Source organism: Fundulus heteroclitus, chromosome 20 (assembly GCF_011125445.2).
Source record: "Fundulus heteroclitus isolate FHET01 chromosome 20, MU-UCD_Fhet_4.1, whole genome shotgun sequence".
NCBI lineage: Eukaryota > Metazoa > Chordata > Actinopteri > Cyprinodontiformes > Fundulidae > Fundulus > Fundulus heteroclitus.
Window position 1 is genome coordinate 21,303,494 of NC_046380.1, and position 19,664 is coordinate 21,323,157.

Genomic DNA, 19,664 nt, shown 5'->3' on the forward strand with positions numbered 1-19,664 from the left:
GCACATTTTGAGCTTGCCAAAAGGCATGTGGGTGACACCCCCAATGTATGGAGGTCAGATGAAACTAAAATGTAACTTTTTGGCCACCAAGAAGTTAAACAGGGTGGTGGAATGGTGGCATGGTGTGGCCATGTTTTTCAGCATTAGGGACTAATAAACTGCCCTTAGTTGTCTGAAAGATAGATGGTGCTAAATACAGGGATATTCTTGAGCAAAAACTATGATTTGAGACTGGGATAGAGGCTCACCTTTCAGGTGGACAGTGAGGCAAAGTTTCCTGTTAAAGCAATATTCGCATGGTTTAAGAAAAACATTTGAATGTGTTTAACAGGCCTAGACAAATTTCATATCTCAATTGAATTGAGATTCTGTTGTTTGGCTTGAATTTAGTTGTTAACAAACAAAAACCATCTAACATGAAGGAGCTGGAGCAGTTTAACCTTGAGAAATGGGAAAAAGGCCCAATGACAAGATGCGGCGAGGTCGTAGAGACTCATCCAAAGCCACTTGCAGCTGTAATTGCTGCAAAAGGTGGCTCTGCAAAGTACTGACTTTAGGGGGGATGAACAGTTGTGCATGCTGAAGTCTTCTGTTATTTTGTACTATATTTTGGTTTCATTATATTAAAAGTCCATCTTCAAAGTTGTGGACATGCTGTGTAAATGAAATGGTGCAAACTCTCAAACAATCCATTTTGACTCCAGGTTGTGGGGCAATAAAACATGAAAAATGCCAAGGTGGGTGGATACTTTTGAAAGGCAATGTCCTAAACTGAAATTAGACCCATGTGGGTTCTATTTACTAATTAGGTCACTTCTAAAGGCAAATGGTTGGACTGGATTTTATTTAGGAATATCAGAGTACATAGGGCTGAATACATATGCATGCCCAAAATGTTACGATTTATATTAGTGGGGAAAAAATAAATCCATGTATCATTTTTTTGTCCTTCTCATAATTACATACTTCCTTACATTAATTTATCACAAATAATTCACAAATGAAATGTGACACTGTTCAAGTGGTATGAATACTTTTGCAAGACACCAGATCTTGTTAGAAGAGCACCCACTGTCTGGAGTGTGTACAACGTGGGGCAAATCTAAATGCTCATCGCTCGCTTGTAATCTCATGATTATTTTATATCTTGATTTCTTCCTGGTATCCTCCCTTAGGTTCTTCATAAAGAGAGTGCAGAGACTGAATGCGCTAACAAACAGAGAGGCAGAATGAGAAATGAGCACCAAGAAAGAGAGAAACATCAGAGCACATGGCTGATTTAAATGGATTTCTTGAGATCATGAAACCGGCTTTAACGTTTTCCTTTATGAAGAACCTGTGAGCATTTCAGAAGCAATAAGACAGTGTCTGGCTTTAGACTTGATAGAAGACTTTCATTTAAATTGAAATGAGTTGCCTGGTAATGTGAATAAGGATATTATATCTTTTATATTACCTTACTCCAAAGCGAGATCCACAGGACTTATTGGCTTTGTTTTTGACCAAATTATGTTGCACTTAATCTCAGTAAGAGAGCTAAATCCAAACCCTTAAAGGAGTCCTCTGCAAAGATATTTGGCCGGCCCCTTTGCTACAGTGAGCACCACAATAATTGTTTTCTACTCTTATCATAACAGCTTTCTCTAAGTGCACAGTCATCGCAATGTTGACCATTACTGAAGAGCATTCTGACACAAGCTCCAAGTATTTCCTGTTTACAGCAACACACTCAGTGTGCTGCTGCGGTACTGATCTGCTAGAACATTTCTAAAAGACTGCAACAAATAAAACAAAAGAAATGTGCAGCAGGTTCCTTGAAAGAGGTAACAGTTTGAGATTCTCATGAACATATATTCCTAGTTGTCATTGGATGATTTTTTACAAAACTCAAAAAAAGTACATCAATGGCGTTCCACGGCTTAATGCACTGCCAAAAAATGGGTCGAGGTGTATGAATAGTTGGTGAAATATCATATTTTCCGGGGTTTTGCCTGTCAGAGGTGATCAGGGGAAAATGGGCCGATCTCTTATGATCTCTGGCCGGTTCATTGGTGCATCTGTAGTTTTGATATCCCTTATCATTTAAGTTAACGTGGGTAATCTTACAACATGGAGCACTCACTTTTATTGTTTTACACTGAATGTTTAAGTGCTGTTGGTGTTTTTATTTTGTTGGGTGGTGTTGATAAATCACATCTGGAATTGGTTTAACTGCCATTAACTGTAAACAAGCGAAATACCAAGAGAGCAGCCAGTAAGGATTCTAAATAGGGTTGGCACAAATGTTGGGTGTTTAAAAAAAGTTGTTTAGAAGTTGAGATGGTGATTTAAGGTGTGTAGAAAGACTGTCTTCATTCACTTTAATTTTCTGAAGAAATTCAGAACATAACTTAGGGAGCATCAAACATTTACTGGAAGAGATGTTCTTTCATGAAATTACAGCGTGGAACAGATCTAATCTTCTTTATGTGTCTTTATGCAACCAGTGAAGAATGTAGCTCCAGTACCAGCTCCGGTTTACCACTAAAACTTTATTAAGGGACAACATATTAAAGAGTAAAACATGATGTGCAACAAAATCATTATGTTTTTTATAGAAACAAAGACCCAACACCAGTGGCATCTAGTCAACTGGCGATCCTTAGGAGTATCGACACTTGTGATAAAACTATCCTCAGCCATCACACATCCAGTGTGTATTAGAGGTGACATTTGATGAGCGGCAGCTGCTGCAAGACACCTTAGCTCTCCCCATTTGCGTTTCCCTTGAGTTTGGTTTGCATGAGGAGTCGTGGGTGATCTACAGCAACACTACTATGGGTGATGCATGTATACATTTATCAACTTTTCATGACACTTAATTCCCAGGTTTATCTTGCAGAAAATTGTCTTAAAACAGGTAATTACCAATGCTTTTCACTTGTTAGTAGTTTTAATAGTGTGGAGATACATGAGCAAGAAATAGTCCTTTCGTCACCATGTGGCAGGGGTGGAGAATTTTCGGTAGATAAAATCTATTTGTTAAACCCATGCTGGGAACATTTATACTTTTTGAACCAATTCAAAAGTACATTTACTGAAGTCGGTGTTAATAATAGATACCTTCATGTTGAAAGACGTAATGCTCAGACAGTACGTCCTCATGATTAATTTACTTTCAGCACCAGGAGCACTGCAGCCTGCATAGCCTTGACATACCGAATGTTTATGGTTCCTCCTCAAATAACCTGAAACACAATTTTACTTTCTTATTATTTATGATGCTGTTCAAACAAAAGATCAATACCTACAATACTTATGAGAGATTGGCTACGTACCGACAATGACCAGCTCATTGAGATAAAAATAATATAAAAGCTATACAAGGTTATGGAGTCTTCATAATCACCGTTATGCTTCTTCCTGGAATTTTAATTGCACATCTTTTAGTTGTAAATGGTTGCAAAATGCTGTGGCTTAGACTGAACCTTGATCATCTTTCATGCAGCATATTGAATATTTTGTCTGCACAAATGTTATGCTGGATTTATTTCTAAGTGCACAGATGGTCTGCACCTTACCACTGATCCCTAACACTGTCATTACACTGTCTGCGGTTTAAGTAAAAACAAAACAAGATTTTCTCCTCTGATTTAAGTAGTAAAACGATTTACCTCTAGAAATTATAGAAATTAAAAGTGCGTATATATATATATATATATATATATATATATATATATATATATATATATATATATATATATATATATATATATATATATATATGTATTATATTATATTTTGGTGATGATTGACGCAGACCATGATAACACTTCTATCTATCTTGTAAAACTCACATGATTAGTTTTATTTTCTCTTGTGGCGTTTTGTCAGAAATTTTTTTTGTTTACCACTTTAGACTAATAGGAAAAAATAAATAAAACCAGTATTAAATTGCCAGTAAGATGCTCACATACCCTGATTATTGCCATATTAATATTGGACATTTCATCATCTATTTGAATGGTTCTTTGGTACCACATTTTTGGATTTGTGTATTTTTTAAACACTCCATCCAGAGAAAACACCAAATCATTATGTCAATCATTCATGAGTGTATCCACAGCTTTAACCTCAACTTTCTGTGTTGAATTTTGTTATCAACTTAGTGTTAATCAAGAGTCAGTAATAAATGATGCATACTTTCTGATATGTAACAACACATGAAAAAATTATTTTGTTATTATCTATGACTGAAATGGCGGTATATTGGTGCTGAGTTTTGCAGTGTCTCTGGTCAAACACTGATTTGTTTTGTGTTTGACGTCCATATGGATGTTTCAGGTCAGCCGGTCAATATATATTAAAAAAAAGATCATAAAAGATGACATTCTTAATTCTTACAGCCTCTGTAAATTGAACTTAATAACGACATTAAAATTCAGCCTTGGTGAGGACATTTGATGAACAGTAACAAGTTTGTCCCCCCACACATTTTGACATCAGTTGATGCCTTCGTGTGGACGGCTGTTCAGTCCTCTCTTTTCAACCACAGTTGCACATTTTTTAGACAGAAAGCACATTCATGTTTTCTCCTTCATTCTGACCAAATTTTCCTTGGGGGGGGGGGGGGGGGGGATCTTTGGTGTCTAACGTCTCCACTATGCCTTGCAGGACAAAATTAAATCTGTCCTGCTGGTAAATTACGAAGCAGAAAGTATTTCCCTCTGGGTAAAAAAGTGCCATTGTCTGATGTGACATTCACTGAATGTGCAAACAACAAATATTCCAGCTGTTGATGTTATGTTTGGCGAGCAGATTTAGGGTGCCGACTAAATCTCGTGTATTTATGTTAAAGCTCACAATGAACGCCGCTTCTCTTCTGCTCGCTACTGAGATACGTTTCTGCTTTGACCTTTAAATATTACTAAATGGAGCACACAGGATCCCTTTTCAATCCAAAGACTTAATTTGTCTGTTTTGCTTACAGTGGAAATATGTATAAATCAATAAGAAACACATAGCCTCTCAGATAAAAGGAAGCAGATACAGATATACAGTATCCAACTAAAGTTTAATGCACACATATCCAATTATATTTACTGCTGCAAAGTACATATGTGTTATTTATTTATTTATTTAAATAAAACAAACAAGACAGTTTGCTGTCTGGACTCTCAAAGCGGGCGATCTTAGGCTTAGATTTCTGTTTTTATTAACATATTACGGTCTGTGAAAAGATGGCTGGAAACCACATTTGAGGAATAAAAGAGTAATACTGTACATATGACTGATTAGATTGTAGTGAAATACATTATACATAGACATTTGTGATTGTAATGTGACAAAGTGTAATAAGATTTAAGGAGTATGAAAACTTGAACAAAGTACTCTTTATGTGAAAATAATATCTGCAAAAAACAGTTGCAATAGCGAGGGAGACTTTTCATTCTTTCCTATAAAAAGTGTTTTTTGGGTTTCTGTGCTTGGTTTGGTTCCACTTTTCTTGTTTGAATCTTCCAGCACTACTGTCTGTTGCTCATTATGCCCACTGCTGGCTTGTTAGCATGCAGCTTGAGGATACACAGCAAAACAAGAACAAAACAACCTGGAAACACTGCCCAGGAACATATAGGGCTCATGACAAGTGAGCCAGTTTGGTGAAAACAAGGTGAAAAGGGAAAAGATGCTTCCTACATCTGCTATATATATATATATATATATATATATATATATATATATATATATATATATATATATATATATATATATATATATATATGTGTATGTGTGTGTGTGTGTGTGTGTGTGTGTGTGTGTGTGTGTGTGTGTGTGTGTGTGTGTGTGTGTGTGTAAAATCTGTACAGCACTGCCTAAGAGGATGGAAGCATGATTATTAGTAGGGATGCATCAATGTGGAGATTTAGGCCATTATTCAGAGGTGGGGAATCCAAATCCAGGAAGTAAAAAGTCAGTCCAGAGATTAGTTACAACCATTTGCACTTCCTGGTCCTCAGCATAGATAGGAACTGAACTCACCTGGTTAGGTGAACAAGATGAAGGTCAGCCAGGCAGGGTTTTTACTTTCTGAATCCAGATTCATCCACCTCTGCTGATATTGATATCCAATGCTTGTATTGCGGTTATGGCCGATAAGCGATTATTATCCATATTATATCCTCTTTTAGAAACACATACACAAACAACAACAAGGGAATGAACATCAGTTGCTACATGCCCCAGTTTTATCTATAGAACCAATACCAATATGTTAGATAATGACTATTTGCTGATACCAATGCTAATACCCATATATCGTGTACCACTAATTATTAGCCTAATTTTCTGTCCTGGACCAATAACCTGCCAATATTCTTGGAATCCCATGGAAATATTGCTCTAACCATTTACTATGCTTGGGAAAGTTGAAACATCTGCTAATGCTTTTTTTTTTTTTTTTTTTTTTTGCAAGGAGCCAGACTTTCTTGTTTGTGCACATTACTGCTTCAAGTTTTTTGCAGTTGTATTTTAATGGATGTTTTTTGTCCAGTCCTTGGAGCCAATCATGATAACATGTTGTGCAATATATGTTTAAAAATGTGTAAAGTTAGTAACTGGAGAACAACATGTGCTAGACCTAAAAACCTCTCGGCTGCAGCGGAACAGTATTTAAAGATATCTTTCAGACATCATAACATATCCAGAAAAGACCTGAGACAGGGATCGTCCTTTAGCTATTCGATCTACCATGTGACATTGGTTCAGCTAATAGCTCTCTACAAATCAGCTTGTTGGATCTAAAACACCATTTTAAAGGCATCCAACAGTCATACATTGAGCTAGGCCTCTTGAGTTAATTTAATATGTATTTGTTTGATTTGCAAACAATCACAACACATAATAAAGATATTTTGCCATATTCCACTCTGCCAGAAATCCATTAACTTTTAATCTTTAGGAGCAATAAACACAGTGTCTTTGCAACCTTAATGAGTAATTATTTTCTTTTAACATTTTAACAATAGCAAAGAATTTAACATTCTTCTCTATATTATTAGCTATATATTAGCTATAGCTCCATAGATTAGATATACTGTTAATTAAACAGGTTGCAGGTAATGAAGCACATAACAAACCAATTTAAAACTGGTACCTGGCTGTGTTGTCTGTTTTAGATATAACAGTATTTTATTTTTGTGTGTAGAAGTCTTGTTAAGCGTGAAAGATGTCAGATGTCAGATTCAGGTTGTTTAAGAAAAGTAAAATAATTGCTCTCACAATGGTCAGGTGCCAAACTGAAATTTATTTAAAAAGTGGACAATATCAAAAGCTTGCTATTTGGAAGTAAAATATAAAACTTTGAAGGGGGATTGAGACTTTTGCACAGTTCTGTGTATTGTGACAGATGAGATTAATAGCCTTCTCTCCTTTTTTCTTGTCTTTGTTCTAAACTGAGATAAGCATCTGCTTGATGGTGCCCTATTTGTGCACTTTGGGATTCATCTGAAAAAAAAATAAAATTTCAGATGAACTTAACTCCTCCTTTTTCTTCCAAATGTTTTCAAAATTCCCTTTGGTGGAGAATAAAATGCTTCCCAAATTAGCTTACCAAGTTGGCAACATTCATACTAAAAGTATGTATTTTAAAGAATATTAGTTACTTAGATATTGTAGTGAAGTTTTGCAAGGTTTGACAGAGAATATGTTGCAAACATTGTGCGTGACACCCTTCCTCGTTTTTCCACTTGTTGACACCAACTTCTCGTTAACCAATTATCAAGGGCATCCTTGCATTCATACCATTTGAATATTTTCACATTTTGTGACATCAGAACCTCAAACATCAAATGTATCTTATGTGGGATTCACGTGACAGAGCAAAACAAGGTACCACTTAATTGTGAAGTGGAAGAACATGTACGCATGATTTTAAAAATCTGTGAACGTCAATTTGTTTTTGCTTGCCAGATTTATGGAGTGCCCATTTATGTTTTTGATGCAGTTTGAAAGTTTTGAAAAAAAAAAAATTTGTAAAACTGCTGTATGTATACAGAGATGAAATTAAACACAGATCGACTCTATCTACAAAAAAAGGTAATTTCTTTAAGTAATTTGTTTTTTGGTAGATTTTCTTTAGAGGTACCAGTGTAAAGGGAGCATGCCAGACTTGTTAAATTACTTTTGCAAGGTACTCTATAACACAATACCGGAGCGGTGCAGTGAGACGATTCTCCACAGTTGACACATTGGGCTATGCATGACTGGTTGCCCTTATTGCTGTTCAAATAGGAGAGAGGAGTAAATGGTTTTATCTAACTCATGGGACTGTTGGAACGTATTCCCCCAAAATGTTGAACTCCTTTTAAAGATTCATGTTGCCCTGCAGGTGTGATGCTAATGAGTTTAATTTAGATGACAGCATGATCCTGTTAAATGCACTGCTGCCACAGCGAAGGGTGGAAGCATTTCTCTGCTGCTTTACAATGATAGGTTTTACACGGTGTTCCCGTTACAATGAGCTGTCATTATACAAATGGCTCTCTACACGCTTTGTGATATAGCGGACAATTTGTTGTGCCTTAGCCAAGTGGCCATAAGTTGTTCTCGGTGGACTCCCAGTTGCCCGTATCTAAAGGGATCTTATAAGAAGGTGTTTTCCACTTTCAACTTTTTCTTTGTTGCTGTCATTAAGCAAAGCCAGAGGCTTTTCATAAATCACTTGAGACTCGATGTCTGCTCTATTCAAGTGGAGGTTATTAAGTGAAACGTCCTGGTGCTTTGCGAGAACAGCAGCCACATAATATTTATAATCACACCTTAAGTACAGAGTGCATAACTGATGAGATTGAAGGGAGGGGTTGGCCCTGGACGGTTAACAGTTGCGTTGATTTTCAGATGTAACAGACCAACAGTGCAGATGAGCTGACAACTTTGAAAACTGGGCTCCTGAGAAGAGTTGACCAAGGTTGGAGTTCTGCAGCAGCTCGGCCCATCTGGCAATAAATCACAATGGTGAACATGTTATGTGATTCAGCCCTTTTAGTCCTCCCTTTATTATCACACTCCTCTTAGTTTGGATGCCGAGCTGCTGCTGAGACCGTCTTTGAAGATGACGGGCTTGTCAAAGCAAGGTATATGTTGTTATGACAGTGGAAGTTTGCCGCTCACATTTCAGGGTTTGCTCTAACGCCTTAAGGTCTGAGTGGGCGGGAGAGAAAAGTTTAAAATACTGTTACACTTTTTCATCGCAGCTTAAACACTTTCATTAAAAATAACAATGTGAAGGATTTTTGTCATAGATTTTTTTAAATGTCCTATGCTTATAGGGGATGATTTGATTATCTTATTTAAGTCCCAACAATGACATAATTCCACAAAATCCCCAAAATAGCCCCCCTAACTCAAAATTATTGGCCTTCTTAAGAGCTGCCCTTTTTTAGTGAGAAGATGTGGAAACCGATGTTGGTCAGTGAAACTTTCTCTCTGTTTACACATAGTATAAGCGCTTCAGATAAGGGTTCAGTGGCTGTAGGTTAGCTGATGCTCACAAAATAGCAGAATGTCTCCAAATACTGTCAAGATGCCAGTGAATGACTTAGCCAATTTTAGGACATCCTCGAAAGAGTATTTATACTGGAAGCATGTCCTTTGGTTCGATGAGCTAAAACTACATCTCTTTGGGCATAGAGACAATTTTTGAGTTGCCCTGATGTGATGACAGGGTCAGCTAAGACAAAGACTGCTCATCAGGCTCCCTTTAAGCACTTGGTTACATAAACATATAAGAGGTTTTGTAAGGTTGCATTTTGGAGAGTTGTGAAGAAACACAACCTAGATGATATAGATATAAATGATAAATGAGCTTTTTGGAAAATGGTTAACATTGAATATGGCATCTGAATTTGAGGTTGTAATTTGTTGGTGGTAAAGATTCATTTCTTAGTTCTTTAATGAGTCTGAGCTGCATGTTAGCACAGAAACATAACATACGGCACTCTATTCAGTGTAAGAGTCCATAACATAATGTTCGATGTATTCAATCGACAAATAAACTTGTACATAAAATGTCTTAAAACAGCCATCAATGAGCTTACACCTGCAGACATAAACAATTCACTGGCACTTGTCCATCTAGGCTTTTTCAACAAAGTCTTAGTCAGTCATTATAAGCCACTTGCAACCTATGGACGCTGGCTTTTTTGTAGATCCACCATAGGGGTGCCATATACAGAGAGGTGCAATATGAAACAAGTTCAGTTTAACTTCATCAAAGCACACACCGAACCTTGGTGACAGAATATTAGCTTGTACATATAACGTACGGCACTGACAGTAAACGTCCTCATCATCTGACAGGCGGTCTGTCAACACATGACCAAGATATCCAACTTCATCAGAGACACTCCAGACATTTAATTCAATTTAAAATCCTGTTTGGGATTTGTGAAACCTGTGCTCTAATTTCGAAAACATGACTGGGATTTTTCATTTTCCATAAACAGTATTCTAAAATCTCATCTATTTTTGTTCATGTGAACCCAATACTGTGTATCGTCTCGTCCTTTCAACTTGATATATTGCTAAACCCTTACCATATAGGGTAAACTGTATTAAAATGGATAACTAAAATATTAATAAATGATTTAGAAAGGTGTAGTTAAAAAGGTATTAAAATACAAATATAAAATCTTCATTGATTAAACATCCATCCATCCATCCATTTTCCAAATCGCTTCTCCCTCATGGGGTCACGGGGGGTGCTGGTGCCTATCTCCAGCGTTCACTGGGCGAGAGGCGGGGTACACCCTGGACAGGTCGCCAGTCTGAACAGAAATGGTTTTCACTGTACTTGCTCTTGTCAGTTCATGTAATTATGCCCATCATCCCCCTCAATCACTAATTTCTTCTTACCCTTAATAACTGTCACCGTTCCTCCATTCTTCTATCACCGGCCTCCTCAATCCGTCCCTCACTCACCCCAGAAAGCTGCCTGGTTACGGTGCACAGCAGTGCCACTGCATGCTGACACAAGCCTAATTAATACCCCAGCAATCATTTTTGGTTTAAAAATATGTCCAAACAATGTCCAAGCTGTCAAAAGGCGTCTTGGGATTATGTGGTCTAAAAGTGGATGCTTGATGTTTAATAGAATAAAGTTGGCTAATAAGTTTCTTAAAGTCCAAATGTAGACGTCTTGTGTGGCGGTGACTGGCAGATGAATAAAAGAAAATTCTGTTGTGATAAGCGGGAATTGAGCAAAAGACCTGTCAGTTGCAAGCATATTATCTTAACCAAATGAGCTACACTGCTGCATTACTTAAAATGCACAACTAATCCACAAGTTACCTTCCATTTTCTTCAGTGATGTTTTTTTTTTTTTTTTTTTTTTTACTGACATTGCTTCATTTACACTGAATCAAATGAAGCAGATGTTATATTTCTGTTTGGGCTTTCTGGCATTTTTACATGATTTACAGACTTTTTTCCTTTTTTTGACTTTTGCGTGGGATATACAAATCAATGTACAAGGGCGAACTGCTTCATCTAAATGTGCTAAACTAAACCATGGCTACGTATAAACCCTGACTCCTATCTAACTAATTTCTGTTTGTGGCTCTCAACATTAAAATCAGATCCATTATTGATTATATCCTTGAGTCAGGTTAGCCTTTTTTGTTAAAAGTTTGACTTTGATATGTTTTTCTGTTTTTAAAGGGCTACTAGTCCTGTAACTTAGAAGTAAGTGTCTGTGCATGGGAATCAAGGATATTATTTTTTTAAATTACCTGGACTATGATGGATTTACTGTTAATAAAATGAAAGTGTGAATAGTAAAATATTAAAACCATTGCCCCAGTACTGCTTGTTGGTCAGCAACAAAGAAACCCACACATAGGCCCATCGAAAAGTACACAGCACTGAAGCGCAAATGAAGTAAAGACTTATTATCAGTGCTGGGAAATAGCCTTTTGACAGACCAGCTATGAAATCCTCTCTAGAGAACTGCAATCAATATGAGTCTGGTAATGAAATACTCAGACTGAAAAAGCAAAAACATCTTTCTTTAGCTGAAATTGTAGTAGTAGGTGTCAAGGAACTTTAAAATCATATTCTTTGTTTTTGAATCCTTGGCAAGGTATTTCCACTCACTAACTTATTTGGTACTCGCTTCTTCCCCTTCTCTTCCAGACCACCTCCATCAGACCCTGGGCCTAAAGCAGGAATGCAGAGCACCCACGGGACAGGCGACAGGTTGGCCTCCCACGATGCCAGTCAACATGCTGCGCCTCCAGGAGGCCAGGGCCAGGGACATGTGGCCAGGAAGAATCTGCAGGTTGACTTGGGTGCCGGCAGAACTGGAAGGTCCCCTTCTGTGTCCCCGGACCGTGGAAGCGTCCCAACCTCCCCTTATTCTGTGCCTCAAATTGCTCCGATGCCCAGCAGCAAACTGTGTCCTGTCTGCAAAACCACCGACCTTATGGGCACTGGAGACGACAAGCCTAACTCCAACACCTGCACTCAGTGTCGCTCCATGGTGTGCACCCAGTGTGGCTTCAACCCCAACCCTCACCTCACAGAGGTAGGCAGTATCCATTTATAGGATTTTTCTTTTCCCTTTTTAAGCTTGTTTTATTGTTATTTGTGTTTTTTTATACATAGAATATATTATTACCTTTTGCTAGACGTTAAAGTTAGTTTAATTAGAATTAGGCTGCGTGGAGTTATTACTGAAGCAGCTCTCGTTGTGGTATTAGATGCATGCCTACACTTAGCCAGCTCAAGACACCCAAAGAATAACACTTACAATAAAACAGATAACGTCAACATGGCGACAAATTCTTTCTACTGTTATCGCATGAGGAGACACGATCCCCTTTAGGGGTGTGTCTAAGTTAGAAAAGGACATGCGGCCATGACTCGAATTTCTTCTTCCTCGGGACGTCACCCGCGTTGTTTCGTTGTAAGAGAATCAGCAGCGAAACTTGGAATAATTTCTCAGCCATATTTAGATAAAAGTGCTGAAGTCTAATTCTGAATTTGCGTCATCCTTAGAGGGTGTTTTAGTTTGGTGAGCCACTTATAGGAAATAATCAAACTGGTTAATTGCATTACATGACATTCTTCAGGGTAGTTGCACATTTAAAATGGTTTACAATAGAATGATCTGACAACCTTTGAGTTTTTAAAATAACATTTTGCCGTTCTTTCTGCAGTTTGCTAAAAACACCTTTATTCTAGCATGGTATGCTTTTTAGAAGTTTTATCGAACAGTCCAAACTGCATATTAACATGATATTAAATGTATGAGAGTATTAAACCAAGGGGCGCTTTGGTTTAATTTTCATTATGTGGAAAGATTTTTCTAACCAACGACATGATGTTCAGTTTTGATGATGACTATTGTTGCTGAGTTGGCTTTGACTGTTTCACAGTCTGTGATGCACCAGCTGAACTAGAGGGGACGTGTGAGATCAGAGTTACATGCTGGCTGAGAGCTCTGAACCTTTTGTTCTAGCAACAATTTGCCTTGATTTCTTAGCTCTGTTTTGAAATAATGTGCAAGTCTTGAAACGGGTTCACGTACATAAACCAGGAAATAACAGAATTTGAGATAAACAAGGCAAGCCTTGTTTAATCAGGTTGTATAATTAATAAAGGTAATAGAAAAGATTATTTTTGTGTTTAACATGCCTCCCTTTTAAAAATGCTCAGAAATTGTTCAAATAGATTCACTTTTTGTTGCTGTAGCAGAATCTCATACAAATAATATACTGCAATTCTCTAACAGTGAGATTCACGTTTTTAGGTACCTCCCTTATTATCACCATTACTGTGTGGGGCGGCAAGATAAACTGCATCCTCGCTCAGGCTTCTTTGTCACGGTTTTAGTCATTTTAAACTTTTTAATTATTATGACTACTGTAGATATGGGTACATTTAGGGAAGTAGATATTTTGGTAGCTATAGGCTGATGTCAAAGTGCTTCTTATCTTACTATATATTTTGCTGTATCTAAAAACTAATTTCATTAGGATAAATGTGCAAAAGTGCATTTTTGTTAAAATCACTATATCATGGAGATAAAGTCTGTGAATTATGTGTCATGTACACTCACATTTTGTATGTTTCATATCTTCTGGGATGAGGTGAGTAAAATTGACACTGTAAGGTAGTTTTGTCTTTAAAGCCTTTCTTTTTCTTTTTTTTCTCCATGCTAAACAATTACCTGAGGAGAGTTCAACTCTCTATACAGTCTTTGAGAGGTTTCAAGTAGTCATATAATTAATAACTAAATTATTCACAAAAAAGGCCCCAGACCCGGATCTAAGTCATTTGACCTTTTCACCACATATCATTCACCATGCCAAGATAAGTGAATCATCATCAGTGCAGACAGAGCTGCTGCATATTGTAGCATTGGATCAAGTAATGATGTTACGGGATCATTGCTGCAATAGTTCTCATCAAACATAATCTCAAGGCACAGATCCAGTTTATCTACATAAATATATAAAAACATATTTGAATCATGGAGAACATTCAAATTCAGTCATTCAGATGTGATCCAAACAAACAGTGCAGTCTTTTATAATCTTGTTTGAAACAGATACCCAGGTTGCTGCATTGGGTGATTTTAATTTGGAGTAGGATAGCATTTCATTGTAGAGATATTATTAAGATCAACAAACATCTTGATAAATTGTATAGTGCACCAACAGAATCTGGAGGACCGATTATTCAGGCAAAACAGATATTTAACGTTTTAAAAGGTTTATTAATAATTAACTGGTGTTGCTGGAACAGGAACTGACTGGAGCACACACTGGAACCATTATGGAGAGAAGAGCAGGGTTAGTGGCAGAGAACAACTCAGTGGAAGTGATAGTGCTTGAATTAAAGCCACTAGCCTTTTCAGATGCCAGGAGGTTTCATTGGCTCTGATGATTGATCCTAGTGGCTCTGTCTGGGTGATTCGGATCACAGACTGACTGATCGTTAGTTTGCAGGGTAAAGGCTGCCAGGGAAAACGTTGTCAGTTCTGGTGTCTCGCACAGTGAGTCAGTCCTAGGCATAGGTTTCCAGAAGGGGCGAGGCTAGTGGCGAATCCGGGACCTAAGCAAGAGAATCGGTAACGGGGGGCACACTCCGAACAGAGGTTTCCAAACAGGGGCAGAATTGGGAAACAGGGCCGAGGTTTAGGCTTGGGTCATTCACAAGAAGCAGGAGAATCCAGGCAAGGGCAGAGGCAGGCAGGCTTGGTCGAGATGCAAGGCAGGAAGTCAATGTCCAGAAAGCAGAAGCCAATGGGAGACTCGAACAGGGACAAGACATGCAGGAGAAATAACAGGAACGAGACAGGTCAAGATCAGGAAGGAACGTTGGATGGTCTACTCACACAAAGGCTTTCAAGAATCTGGCAGTTACACACTGGGAAACCCTGGAATATGTAGTGCTCCTTCCAGGGGCAGCGATTCCAATTAATTAAAGCCACTGCAGGTGTAACTGCTCTGACCTTGATTACCTGTGCAGCACAGGGAGCAGGGGAAGGGCGTAATGTCAAGGAGACTGTGAACAGGGTCTTTTCAGACTACCTAAGATAAATGTATCTCCTGTGTCCCATGATATTTATAATCCTGGGAAACAAAGAAGTCTTGAATTCCAATAATAAAGTTAAAAAATGCAAAGTATGAGTTAATTTTAAATACATTGATAAATTGTTAGAGATGATGCTAATCTTGGCATCAGTAATTTTGTACAAAACAATTAGCTCTTAATTTGGGACTTTCGCAACACCGAGTAAATTTACTCAAATTAAAGGAACTATACCTGATTCAGCACATATTCGAACCATGAGTGATATAAGTTTGAAGTAGTGAAATAGTTTAGTTTGAATCGCAAGCTTCACTCCCAACTGTTTTTTTCCAATGAGAAACCCTGTGATGCAATAGACTAAACATGCGCCTCAAGCATTGCACACAATCCTTTGGGGGAAACAAGGCTTCATTGAAGGACTTTTCTTCGTTTTAATTTGTCATAAATGGCTACTTCTAAGGCATCATATTTTCTTATGGGAATTGCCAGAACTTACATGCAGGCCATGCTGTTCTGTTTACACACCCTGTTGTGCAAACGCTGGAGGAGCTGCTGCTTAGCAACGGTCCTGCACCTCGTTGTGCCATTGGCAGACAAAGTCGTCCTGGGTTGTCCCCAGTTTGCCGCTTATTTCTTCTAAAACAAATGCTTGGATTTGCTCAATTGTACAGTTAGTCAATTCTTATTATCAAATTGCATCTTTTAACTCATAATATGTTGTGTAAAACACATTTGTCTTAACCAGACAAAAAATAATTCAGGCATAGTTCCTTTAAAGGCTGGATATTTTTTACATTGTGAGATTATACTTAAGCAAATAAATACAAGCCCTGTAGAAGTACCAAGCTAAAGATTTCAGCCTGAATTCTGAAAGAAAACTATAGGGAGATGTCTCTAAATAACCCAAAAGAACTGCCAAGATGTCTGCATATGACTTGGCCAAGTAGCCAAGAGACTGTAGCCTTAATTAGATATCCAGCACAGGAACTGACTGCTATGTTGTTAACCAAAAAAAACCTCCATGTTTTTAGGTGAAACACCTTCAAGGCTCAATAAAGTATCCTAAGTGTGGCACTTGGGATTCTAATAACCTATCTGTAGTATTTAGCTATGGCAGTAGCTACTGTAGCTTTACCTGTACTACCAGAGCAAGGATACCTGGACCAAATAATACATTTTTAGATTTGTATGAGCCTGAGGTGAGTAACAACAGAGCTCACAAACACAGGATGAAGAAAAAAGAGTTAGATACAAAATAGCATGCTTTAATGAACACAATAAAATAGACACCATTGTCAAATCTGAAGGAGCATAGTTTAAGTTTCAGAGTTTATATAGAATTTTGCCCCTTCAGGTGGCAAGTAGAAAAAAAAACAGTGTTGTGCACACATGATAGAAGAGAAAAAACATGTGCTGCTGCAGCTGCACAGGTCTTTTGTTTAGCGGGGCGATGTCTTCTGAGGTAAGAAAGTTATGTTGAAGTTAGCCCATCTCTCTAATGAATTGATTACGGCGGAGACTCAACAAACTAGCCAGGTGAACAAGAGTGCACCCACATGCACGCCCAGAGAATACAATTGTAAGGGCATGTATGTGAAAAAATTACTTTAAAAATGCGCAATGCTGCTTTAATTCTTTTTCTATCCTATTCAATGTCTTTTTGATGTCACAGAGTTTGCAATCAGCTGGGTGGCAGAATACTGGTTAAATTTGGGTGGCTCGCCATCCAGTATTGGAAAGAAGGTCCTTTCTTCAAGATGAAAGTTATTTAGACCCGTCCAAAAATCCCGATCAATGGAAGACAACACAACATGTGCTAGCAGAGCTACGAGGTTCCCCAGCTTCAGGGCTCACAGCTTTCATAGTCATTTCAATATCAATATCCAGATATTTCAAAGTAGAAAGTGGGAATGCCTCTTTAGCCAACAACCACTGGCATAGGATTCTCTCTGTCAGTGTCTGAGAGTATTTGAGCAGCGTGACGGAAGTACCCAGCACTCTTGACATTGACGTTTACCCTTATTGACTGATATGATACCAGACTACACAGCTATTTGTTGCTAAGCTCAGCATTAAAAACACCATAAAACATAGATTGCTCCTTTTTATTACTTTTTATCACTCCTTTTAACATTCATGAGCTTATTTCCATGCTTTTTACCCATATCTATTTCTATTGTGAAATTAGTAACTTAATATCAAAATATTTTTGACTATATTTTTAAACCTGGGTTATATAAGGACAACCTGGAAAAGCTTATCTATTTTAACACTTTATTAGTCTTTACCACAGTTGCCAGTAAAATGTCCATCCTCTATACAAGCCTGATAGTTTTCTTTAGGAACACTTAACACGACTTTTGTGAGGACAACTCAACATATCTCCCCCCTCATTAACAATCAATTAAGTCCATCTAAACATTTATTTCAATGAACAGGTAGCTGAGAAAGCCCTTTGCCTTGATCCTAAAATAAATCACTTTCCTAATCTGAATTAGGCCATGCCTCAGTGTTACTGTGAATCAAGTGTGGCTGTGTCATCTGTCACAAAGTTTCACGTCAACTTCAATGAGTCATGTGGCACAACTGCAACAATGCAGCATTTGTTAAGCTGGCCTGCTGGCTAAGAGAGCTGCCGCAGGCTTATTACGTACCAAGTTATCGAAAGTAAATTATTATTTTTTCGAGCAAACGCAGCATTGATGTAAACATAATGGGTAATGGCTGTATTTAGGCTTGAATGCCTTCATGCATGAGTGTAGCATAACTCGGCAGGCGGCCATTGTTAGAGGAAAAGAAAAGAAAGGCGAATGAAATGGAAGGATGAGAAGAAAAAAAAATACACATGGACCAAAGCGGAGACGGAGAGCGAAGAAACGATTGTGGCAGGGAGTGAATGAGAGCGAGGGAGTAAAGAGAACAACGGAGGTGGGTACTTTTCAGCTTAGCCTCGGTGAGCTGGACAGATGCTGACAGGAAGAGAGACATTGAGGGAAAGCACTCGGCCTCTGGAGACCTGAAGATTTACCCTCATAACCTAGTTAACATGGACTGGGCTTCGGCTTCACTGCAGCCCATCTAAAATACGCCTTATCGCTTAGAAGGGAAATTGATTATGGGCAGATCAAGGTGATGATGATATCAGGGATAATGATGACTGGAACTGTGACTGTACCGATGGCGGCTGGCCTAGATAGCTATGCTGAAAAGGTCATCCAGAGCAGGCATGCAAATCCTCTTGATCCCAAATATTTAGGATTTAGTTGTTCAAGGTCATAAATAACTTTTTAATAGTCTTCCCTGATAGTAATAAAATGCATAAACTCTCTGGACTTTCAAGGACATCTGTGACATTTACTCATGCTGGGATTACTCACTTGTTGACATGTTTAGTCAGAGAACATGCCTTGCGTTGTAAGAGATCTTTTTTTATGTAACCAAATACTTTGAGTAGATATTTCTTGTTTTTTGTGCTGTGTCAGAGGCAACCCTAACCCTGAAATCTACTTTTGAAATGATGATTTCATATATTAAGGGACAAAACCTGTCCAAATTAGTCTCGCCCTATGGAAAAAAGTAATCATCTCCCATGTCTGTGTATAACAACTTTGATTAACCACATTTCTGGGAAAGCTGAGTTCGTTTCTGGTGGTGACATGCAGCCCTGATAACTGAAAGGTCTTCAGAATCAAGAAATAACTTGAAAACAACCATTCTGACAACATGAAGAAGGATAACAGGTTTCAAAAAGCAACATATTGTGTCCCCATCTAAATACACTCAGTAAAATGTAGTTGGAAGCCCTATTTAAACACAGAATTACTCATACCGTTGGCATTACAACTGTTTTCATTCTGTCAAGAAGTTTGTTTCTGATAGGAAATGAGACAGAAATCTGTCAAAAGATAACCAAACAAGCTAACAGTGTTTACCTGCTTTATTTACATTTAATAGAAAAGGACATGTTGAAAAAAGATTATTCTACTCTCAATAATCAATTGAAAATAAATATTAGCACGACAACAATCAAACCCTTCTTATAAATACCGATTAGCTTTTTGCATGTTTCCCCTGGTATCTGGATGATTTTA

At 37.9% G+C, this 19,664-nt stretch overlaps 1 protein-coding gene across 3 annotated transcripts in view; it reads left to right on the top strand.

The window, feature by feature from the left end:
* bsnb (bassoon (presynaptic cytomatrix protein) b) overlaps window positions 1-19,664 on the top strand; it is a 140,859-nt gene that overhangs the window by 3,358 nt on the left and 117,837 nt on the right. For all 3 annotated transcript variants that reach the window (XR_004933603.1, XR_004933604.1, XM_036152224.1), the window contains exon 2: window positions 12,169-12,559. Coding sequence is in view for 1 of the 3 variants with exons in the window: in XM_036152224.1 (XP_036008117.1) it covers window positions 12,169-12,559 (391 nt within the window). In the remaining 2 variants the exon portion in view is untranslated. The remainder of the gene's footprint in view (window positions 1-12,168; window positions 12,560-19,664) is intronic.